Here is a 9,955-nt window from a genome sequence, read left to right as displayed (position 1 = left end):
GGATTGGTCTCCTTTTATAATGTGGACGATAAGGCTCATATTTATAGTTATAGTTGGTGTGTCTTCACCGAGACCCTGTATCCGTACTTTAGCCCGTCTCCATGGCGGCGGAAAGAACACAGCCCCGTTGGTTATCTGTTTGGTGGAAAGGGCGTATACAGTTGTGAGGTCTAAAGTCCTACCCGTGGCCCTATCTATAGCTGTGAGGAGCTGTCAATCATCCGTTCGATCACATCACGTTGTTCTGAGACTGTTGTCTGACTGGAGATCTTCCCTCAATTCTGGCCAGAAATAGAAATAACTAACTGTACTGATTAAAAAAATGTAATCAACATTTTGTAACCACGTAAGGTCAAATTACTGATATAGATATTCTTATTCTACTGTGAGAAGTCTATATTCAATTCTTACATTTTTCTAAATCCAAGTGTCTAAATGCGCAACAAGTGTAAGCAAAAATCACCTTTTTATCAGTAGCTCAATGGCATTTAAAGGAGTGGGAAAGGATAGAGAATGGAAAGAGGATCTGAGATGATGGAGAGAAGAGGGAGGAGTGTGGAACAGGTAGGCGGTTGTGGGCGAGAGAAAACAGACGATTTATGATGGTTGTGATATGATAAAACGTCTGTTTGAACACAGGGGTTCCCTGACAGAGAGAGAGAGGGGAGGAGATGGGGAGAGAGAAAAATAGAGAGACTGAGAAGGAGAGAGGGTGGGATGAGAGCGAGGAAGGAGAAAAAGGGAAGAGGGGGGGAGAGGTGTGAGAGTGGGTGAGAGAGAGGTGGGGAGTGGGAGAAAAAGTGTGAGTGCGAGAAAAAGAAAGGGAGAGAGAGAGGGAGAGGGAGTCAGTGAAAAGACAGAGAAAAGAGACAGAGAAAGGGGAATCTGCCTCTTGGGACAGAGTAACTTCCACGTCGATACAGGAAATATACTCATCGTAAAAGGTAAGATTTAACATTTCGTTTTTTTCACTGTTGTAATTATTTATTATTATTTTTCCTGCTATACACAAAAAAAACTATTTTCCATGGTAATGTGAGATGGTTTTTTGAAAATGGTTCAATATTGTTGTCATGTCATATTTCTGTCACTTTATTACTCTTTCATTTATGTTTTCTGTAATGATCTTTGTCAATAAAGAGAACATTTTCCACAAGGGGCAAATATAGACAGACGTCTTATGTAAAAACTGTGTGTCCTTCACCATCCAATGAGCTTAAAGGAATTTAGACTAGTTTTTAGTTTATTTATTTTATTTTTACAGGGACAGTGCACATTAATCAACGTTTCAGTAAAAGTGCCGGTTTTAGCCAGCCGGCTAATTTTCAACCGCAGTCCCTGGGCAGGTTATTTAAAAAAATTACAATATAGACAATCATTGAGCAGTGAGCACACGCAGAGCAACATAGGACAAGCAAGACATAGCATACAGACAGAGCAACATAGGACAAGCAAGACGTAGCATACAGACAGAGCAACATAGAACAAAAAGCAGCAAGACAAAATTCATAAAAGCAACAAAGTGTTTCCACACCTCACAAGCTACAGACAACAGACAACATGGAAAGCGGCAATACACAGCTAGGGATTATTTTCACAAATCTGATTGACCTTTAGCCATGTCTTTATGCATACTATGCATACTATGAGGAACAATGGGGAAATTTACAGTTTCTATGTGCATTTTTGTACATGGATAAATATATGGAATTGCAAATACATGGGCGATTACGCATGTGTGCGTCTATGTGTATGTGTGTGCATGCGTGTGTGTAAAGGAATGTGAGGAGAGTGGGTCCTACAGATGGTAGCTCAGAAGTGATGATGCAGGCCTCTCCTCCTACCCTCCTCCCCCTCTCCTGCCCTCCTCCTGTGTCCAGCTGGCTTCAATAGCCTCAGCCCCCTCCCTCCCCCTCCCTCTTTAAGCCAATCCATTAAATTATCCCTTATTCTACCTCCTCCTTTCCTTCTCATCCCTCGAATTCTTTCTCCATCTACACCACCCAAAAATGGAACTATTGTTTACATTTGAGCACTACATTCACTTTAGGCCTGCTTCAAGAGTTTGTCTAGGATACTATGATATTTTAATGCTGTATACTATGATTCTAAGACTTTAGACTGTCTTTCTCAGTGAATCAATTTCTGTTCTGAATCTTTATCTTTGGCAGGGTCAAGGTTGGCCTGTGAAAAACCACCTGACCAACTCCACTGAGACTTGTGTTACAAATCTGCTAAAACAGGTCGGGAACCTGGACAAACTTGGCCGTACCTGCAGGAGGTTTGGGTCGTGGCCCAAAGGTGGGTTTCAAGTGATCGGGCATACACCATCCACCATTCAGATTCAGTGGGTTTGGATCAATTGACCATCTGGGATTCAACCTTTCAGAGCCAACTAAAGATTCCGGAAGGATTTAAACTGTGATCTAGCTGATTACCGTGTGGTTTAGACAAGACTGAAAAGACAGACATTGGTTTACTGAAATTTGTCTAGTATTCACAAAGGAGTGTTTCTTTCTACTGAAACTGTGTGGGCAACTGACATTTCCAACAGTGTCCAAATTGAAAAACCAACATCCAAAAAACACCCTACAACCATTTGAGACAATATGCACCGCCTTCCTCTTCCTTGTTCATCTTTGCCCCGCCCCATAATAACACTTAACCACACCTTTTTCCTTGGGCTAATTTTAATCCTCCAATGGGGTCCCCTGGGGGCCAGAGCTCAGAATGACACTGAGCCAATCGTGTTGGAGGGGAAGTGTCTTGTGGTTTGTGACTCCACCCCCTCGTCGGAACCGTCGGGTAACGCGTTGGGGATGTCGGTGCGGTCGGGGGCCGGTCGAGTGGCGTTCTCCGCTGTCAGGAACACTAACCACGAACCCTCTGAGATGAGCAACCGTACCATGACCATCTACTTTGACCAGGTTAGTGAGACCATACCATGACCATCCAATAGACTGAATAACTGTGGTCAACTTTTACATGATAAAAAAGTCAACTTTTGTCAACTTGTTTCTCTCCCTCTCCATCTCTCTGTCCTCCACCTCTATCCCTCTCTCTCTCCCCCCACCTCTCTCTCTCCATCTCTTTCTCAGATCCTGGTGAATGTGGGCAGCCATTTTGACCCAGCACGCAGCATCTTTGTGGCTCCCAGAAAAGGAGTCTTCAGTTTCTGCTTCCATGTGGTCAAAGTATACAACCGACAGACAATACAGGTATGGGTTAGACATGAAAACACAAATAATATTACAGCAAATTGATGTATATTATCTTTGTCTCCCTTCCAGTGGAGGCTCATCAGAGGAGGAAGGGGAGTACCATCCTACTTAGTGGATTTCATAAAAATAAAAATAGTATAACATTAAAAAGTTAGATGATACTATACTAAATATATTCACGTCACCAAATTATTGATTAAAACACACTGTTTTATAATGAAGGTCTACTGTAGCCTCAACAGCACTCTCTGGGGAAGCACCATGGTGTAGCCAGAGGACAGCTATTTTCCGTCCTCCTCTGGGTACATTAACTTCAATACAAAACCTAGGAGGCTCATGGTTTTCAGTTTTTATCCCCTTTCTTAGACATGCACAGTAATTATGATGACTTCCGGAGGACGTCCTCCAACCTATCAGAGCTCTTGTAGCATAAACTGACATGTTGTCCACTCAATCAAAGGGTCAGAGAATTAATCTAGTACTGAAAGCATAAGCTACAGCTAGCTAGTGATGCAGTGCATAAAATGTGGTAAGTAGTTGACTCAAAGAGAGAGAAAGACAATAGTTGAACAGTTTTGAACAAATTCATAAAAAATGAAGGAGAAGCAGCACTTTCACTTACTTAGCTAGCGAATACAGCTAGCAAAATCCTAGATGAAAACCTGGTTCAGTCTGCTTTTCACCAGACACTGGGAGATGAATTCACCTTTCAGTGGTGCAATAATCCAAGATGAGAGAAAATGTTCCTTAGTGGCCGAGTTACAGTTTTGACTGAAATCTATTTGAAAAACTATGAAAAGACCTGAAAATGGTTGTACGGCATTGATCAACATCCAAACGTTGCACAATCCTGGTGTGTAAAGCTCTTAGAGACTTACCCAGAGAGACTCACAGCTGTAATTGCTGCCAAAGGTGATTCTACAGAGTATTGACTCAGGGGTGCGAATATTTATGAATTTCATTTTCTATAAATTTGCAAACACTTCTAAAAACAAGTTTTCATTTTCATTATGGATAGATGGGTGAGAAATAAAATCAATTGAATCCATTTTATATTTAGGCTGTAACACAACAAAATGTGGAATAAGTCCAGGGGTATGAATACTTTCTGAAGGCACTGTGCGTTGTAAACTTTCATTCGTAGGCTACGTTGTAGCAACCTCATGATGGCTATAGGAAAAATTTGAGTATCATGTAGTAGCCTAAACCTATCAATGTTACATTGAACTGGGTGAATGGAATATGAATGACGGTCATCCAATATGCTGTAATACAAATAAGGCCATGCTCATAAAAAAAAAAATCATCATCCCTAATCTTAAACGACACCGACTGCCACTTCTTCCTTCCTATCTCTCTCTCTTTCTCTCCCTCCCTTACGGACAAAGCGATTTGGGATCACTGCTTTCACCAGTGACCAGGACATAAAGCCTTGTTCACACTGCAGGCTTTAATGCTCAAATCAGTTATGTTTTTCAAATCTGTTTTGAAATACTGACTGTCCAAACAGCAAGTTACAAGTGACCAGACAGCAGTAATTTGCTGACATGGCTATGCTAGTAACAAGGAGTGTGTGCTCAGTGTTTGAGGCTGATTTCTGATGGTGCTCGTGCTTCCTATAACTCAGAAGTTATTTTTATTGTATTATTTTTCATTTAACCATTATTTAACTAGGCAAGTCAGTTAAGAACAAATTCTTATTTACAATGACTGCCTACTTGTAAAGCCCCATCAGCCTAATCCTCCCCGAACCCGGACGATGCTGGGCCAATTGTGCGCCGCCCTATGGGACTCCCGATCACGGCCGGTTGTGATACAGCCCAGGATCAAACCCGGGTCTGTAGTGACGCCCCTAGCACTGCAATGCAGTGCCTTAGACTGATGTGCCACTCGGGAGGCCAATGTAGCAAGCTAAGGTGACAACAATGCCTGCCATGGAAGTTTCCCAGTTGCTTTGAATGTTCAAAATCATAGTGTAAGAGCACTTTTAAAGCCTCACTGGATAAGATGATTCAACTTTCAAAACAAGTACTTTTTGGCTAGCCACAGAAGTCAACTTGCTAGCTAGGTAGCTGTTTAGCTTTCTAGCACATTCACTAATTTGTTTGTAAATAATTAACAAGCTAGTTAGCTACCCCATGTTCTTGTCAAACTGTCAACAGAGTACCTAGCAAGCAAGAAGATATGCTAAATAAGAGTAAAAAAAACACTTGAGGGCAAATATATCAGATTTGTATCGGACATCAAAGCACCTACGAAGGTGGCTTGAAATGTGGCTTTAAATATCTGATTCCATGTGCGTTTTGGCTCTTCAGACTGCAGGAAAAAGATTCAAATGTAAAATAATAGGATATGAGCCACTTCAAACTGCTAATCAAATCAAGTTTATTTTATATAGCCCTTCGTACATCAGCTAATATCTCGAAGTGCTGTACAGAAACCCAGCCTAAAACCCCAAACAGCAAGCAATGCAGGTGTAGAAGCACAATGTGAACAACGCTTTACTCTCTCTCTACCCCTCCCTCCCACCCTCTATGCCTCTATCCCTCTCTCTCAGGTGAGTCTGGTATTGAACGGACACCCGGTGATTTCAGCATTCGCCGGGGACCAGGACGTGACCAGGGAAGCAGCCACCAACGCTGGGTTGGTTACCATGGAGAGAGGAGACAAGGCTTATCTCAAACTGGAGAGAGGGAACCTGATGGGGGGATGGAAATACTCCACCTTCTCTGGGTTTCTGGTGTTTCCTTTGTAGAGAGGGAAAGAGGGAGGGAGAGTAAAAGAGAAAAAGAGAGAGGGACAGGGGAAAGGCAAGCAAGGTGACACAGGGTAGACATCAAGTGAGGACACAGCTAGGGTTAGGAGGACGAGTGTGTATGTATGAAACTTACAATGAGTTTATGGCTCGCTTTGTATCTGAAAATCCTGAATGTTACGATTTTTGAATGCACTTTTAAATACACTGCTCCATTATTGAAATGATACTGTAGTGTGTTCAGTTTATGCTTGAGTATTCATGTAATATGTGTTGGCTTTTGTTGTCTGCATGCAAATAATTGTACGTGCTAATAAAAAGGGTTGGTCGTACAGTAAATACGGGATTTTCTTCAAAGTGACTGTCACTAGCTGAAACAATTGCTCCTCCTTTTCTCCATTAGGAAGAAATGCTGACCCTGAATCAGTGATTAGGGGAAACTTTCATTTTCTCCAAGCGGTGCATCTGTTAGTCCTGTAAATAGCGCAGCCACCTTCAACGCCCCGAGAGGAGGATTCTGGGTAAGGGCTCATGCGGCTCGTCCTGGCGGATCCGGTGACAGATGGGAGTTTTGGCGAGGGCCGTGTGTGTATGTATGTGTGTGTGTGTGTGTGTTGCCAGGAACCTGTGGGGTTCACACCGTACACTGTCACAACCAATTTGTTTCGCTGCTCGAATACACAGCAGAGGTATGTTATAAGCACATAGGAGTGCTTTGTTCATTCTTCATAGACGTGTGTGTGTGTGTGTGTGTTACCACATAGGAGGGTGTAGCAGAGGCATGTGTTAGCACATATAGGAGTGAGTGATTATGGAATTGTGTTACTATAAAGCTTAATATATACAGATACACTTCCCTATGTTACTGTTGGTACTATATGTATGTATTTGGACAGTGATGCTAAAATGTTACATTTGTCTCTATACTCCAGCATTTTGGACTTGATATCAAATGTTTCATATGAGGTGACAAAATGTACAAATGTCACCTTTTATTTGGGGGGTATTTTCATACATATTTGATTTACTGTTCAATTGTTTTTAAATAATAATACATTTTATTTGTATTGCACATTTCATAACAGAGTGATGTTAAAGCTCTACTGAGGATTTTTTTTTTATATATACAGTACAATAAAAACAACATTAATTTAGAATCAAGGCAGGTCAAATAGCAATAGTGTGCTAGGTGCTAAATACATTTTAGATAGGGAATAAGACTATAAAAAAGGTAGTCTGTATAAGTAGGTTTTAAGGCCCGTTTCAAAAGTTCCCGAGAGCAATCCATAGGCGAGGGACAAGGGAGCAGAAGGCTCTGTCCCCCATAGTTCAGAGACGTGTCTTCAGGACTTCTAGCGCATTACCATAGTCAATCCGAGAGAAGATGAAGTTTGAAGATGAAGATGAAGTTTCTTTGTTTTTAAGATGGAAAATTATGTTTTACATATTTGTTTTATGTGGGTATCGAATGACAGAGAAGGGTCAAACTTGACTCCTAGGTTGGAGATGACAGAGGACAGGTAGCTGGCCTGGCCGTTGATTGTAGGGCAGATGTCTCCACCACTGGTGACCTGCTTAGATGTCCCAATAAGCATAGCCTCAGTCTTGCTACTGTTCAACTGGAGGAAGTTCTCTCTGATGTCCTCTGGGCAGCTGCTGAGTTTTTCTAGGGCAGAGATGTTGTCCGGTTTGGTGTTAATGTAGACCTGGGTATCGTCAGCATAGTAGTGGAAATTGATGTTATAATCTCTGAGGATTTGGCCGAGGGGGAGCATGTAAATAAAAAACAGGATATGCCCCAGCACTAACCCCTGTGGTATGCCGCATGGGACTGCAGACTCCTCTAATCTGGACTCTCCATTAGTTATGTACTGCTTCCTTCCATTAGTTATGTACTGGTGGAGAACCAGTTCAGAGCTGTTCCAGAGACAGAAGTGTGCTCTGAGACGACCACAGGAGGATGATGTGGTCTACGGTGTCAAAAGCAGAACTGAGATCTAAGAGGAGGTGGAGGATGCTGAGAGATCCAGAATCAGCAGCCAGACTGGAAAACCTGGTACAACTGATTAAATGCCAGATGCATTTGAAGTTGATTCGTGACCACTTTCTCCAGTACATTTGATAGGAAGGGGAGGATGGAGATGGGCCTGTAGTTGGATAGGATGTCCTGGTCAAGGTTGGGTTTCTTCAGTAAGGGGGTGATTGCAGCTGTTTTGAAGATCAATGGTACCTCTCTTGGCAGCAGGGACTTGTTGATCAGGGTGGTGACAAACATAAGCATGCTAGATGAGCAGGTTTTGAGTAGGGATGTGGTAAGTGGTGGCCTTCATTTGAGGGATTATTGACTGCTCAGCGGCGGATGGTACTTCTGTAAAACTGCTGAAGGGAGGCGCAGTCTAGGTTTGAGGCTCAGGAGGTGGGGTACAGGCCGTCTTAGAGGATGATGTTTGTCCTGATAGTGTCAATTTATGTCGTGAAGAAATCTGAGACGCTATTGCACTGCTCAGATAAGGCTGCAGGAGAGCATGAGTTTGCAGGGTTGAAAAGGTGGTCGATGGTAGAGAACAGGGGGGGTTAACGTTGTTATTGTCAATCGTGGCAGAGTAGAAGGCTGATCGTGCTGCTTTTAAGGCATGTGCTGGTGGTTTTATAGGCCAGTACGAGGCCATACTTCCTCCAATGTCTCTCAAGCTTACAGCCATGAGTCGTCCTTCTGCGCAGTTCATCAGTGAACCAAGGAGACGAGCGTTGGAATGTTACTTCACATGTTTTTTCAGGGGCAATGATGTTCAGGGTATTACTCCGAGTGCTGTTATACAGATTGACCATGTCATCGAAGGCCAGCTTACTGCAGTCAGACGCAAAGTTGGGCTTGATGTGTTCTTGAAAGAAGGATGGGTTAAGTTTACTCAGGTTGCGGAATTTAATGGTCTTCTTTGGGCAGTAGAGGGGAGTTGGAGCAGTGCCAAGACAGTGTCACAGTCTTGTGGTCAAGCTGCACGCCTTTTCAATGTATTTGTATCCAGGCGGAGCTGCTTCTTGAAGATGGTAAAAGTCACCCTCTCTGTGCCATGTTTCAGTGAGGCATATCATGTCAAAGTCACTGTCAGAGATAAACTCATACAGAAGAAGAGACTTGTTCATTAAGGATTGTAGATTGTAGAGTGCAAAATGTGTGGAGGCACTGGTCGAAAATTAAATGAAAACAATTTATAAAGCAATTTATATATCTAGTCTCCCCATCTGAAGATGCCATACAGTCAGGTCCATAATTATTGACACTTGATAAAAATGAGAAAAAATACGGTCTAAAATAAATATTAACTTATATCGCATGCTCAATTCTTTTTTAATTATAGTATTTTATAGTAATACAATTGCGCAGATTTTTTCTTTTTGGTTTAACAAGTAATTTTAAAAAATCTAAAAAAGATGTGTCAAAATTATTGGCACCCCTGTTTTCAGTACTCCAGCACCCTACCCTTGCAAGGATGAGCTGTTTTCTAAAATGTTTTATGAGATTGGAGAACACGTTGGGAGGGATCTTAGACCATTTCTCCATATGGAATTTAAAAAAATAATGATATTCTTCGTCTGCGTTTATCGACTGCCCTCTTCAGTTCAAACCACAGGTCTTCAATGGGGTTCAAGTCCAAAGGCTGATCTGGCTATTGTAAAATGTTGATTTTGTGGTCATTGCAAAATGTTGCCTTTGGTTATAAGCTGTCATAAGTAGTTTTAAATTGTTATTCACCGACAGTTGCCTGCCCAGCTGATAATGGCCCAATGAAACTACATCGAGACTAATTTCACGCATATACTAATAGATGTAGTAAAGTTAAGATTAAATTCACAATAGTCTGATGGGTGACAATATGATAAATTGTCAAACAGTGTATGAAGAGACTGATGAACAGTGCAGTGTATAATTGACCCAGAGAGAATAGAGCACATGCTTTTCATTTTTTTTACAAAATAT

The 9,955-nt window shown here is 41.9% G+C and overlaps 1 protein-coding gene across 1 annotated transcript; it reads left to right on the top strand.

Annotated features, from left to right (window-relative positions):
- Positions 1-2,609: 2,609 nt before the first annotated feature.
- LOC120049030 (cerebellin-1-like) lies at positions 2,610-5,976 on the top strand. The gene is made up of 3 exons (XM_038995289.1): positions 2,610-2,927; positions 3,099-3,218; positions 5,779-5,976. Exons 1-3 carry the CDS (start codon positions 2,610-2,612, stop codon positions 5,974-5,976), a joined length of 636 nt encoding a protein of 211 aa, XP_038851217.1.
- Positions 5,977-9,955: the final 3,979 nt, after the last annotated feature.

Source organism: Salvelinus namaycush, chromosome 6, assembly GCF_016432855.1.
Source record: "Salvelinus namaycush isolate Seneca chromosome 6, SaNama_1.0, whole genome shotgun sequence".
NCBI lineage: Eukaryota > Metazoa > Chordata > Actinopteri > Salmoniformes > Salmonidae > Salvelinus > Salvelinus namaycush.
This window is presented reverse-complemented; position numbering and strand designations above follow the sequence as displayed.

What these genes read in the sequence shown, in the direction of transcription:
- LOC120049030 (XM_038995289.1), top strand. Translation starts at nt 2,610, where the DNA reads ATGCACCGCCTTCCTCTTCCTTGTTCATCTTTGCCCCGCCCCATAATA. An exon ending in TGACCATCTACTTTGACCAG is followed by an intron (nt 2,928 to 3,098) that starts GTTAGTGAGACC and finishes TCTCTTTCTCAG; the next exon opens with ATCCTGGTGAATGTGGGCAG. An exon ending in ACAACCGACAGACAATACAG is followed by an intron (nt 3,219 to 5,778) that starts GTATGGGTTAGA and finishes CCTCTCTCTCAG; the next exon opens with GTGAGTCTGGTATTGAACGG.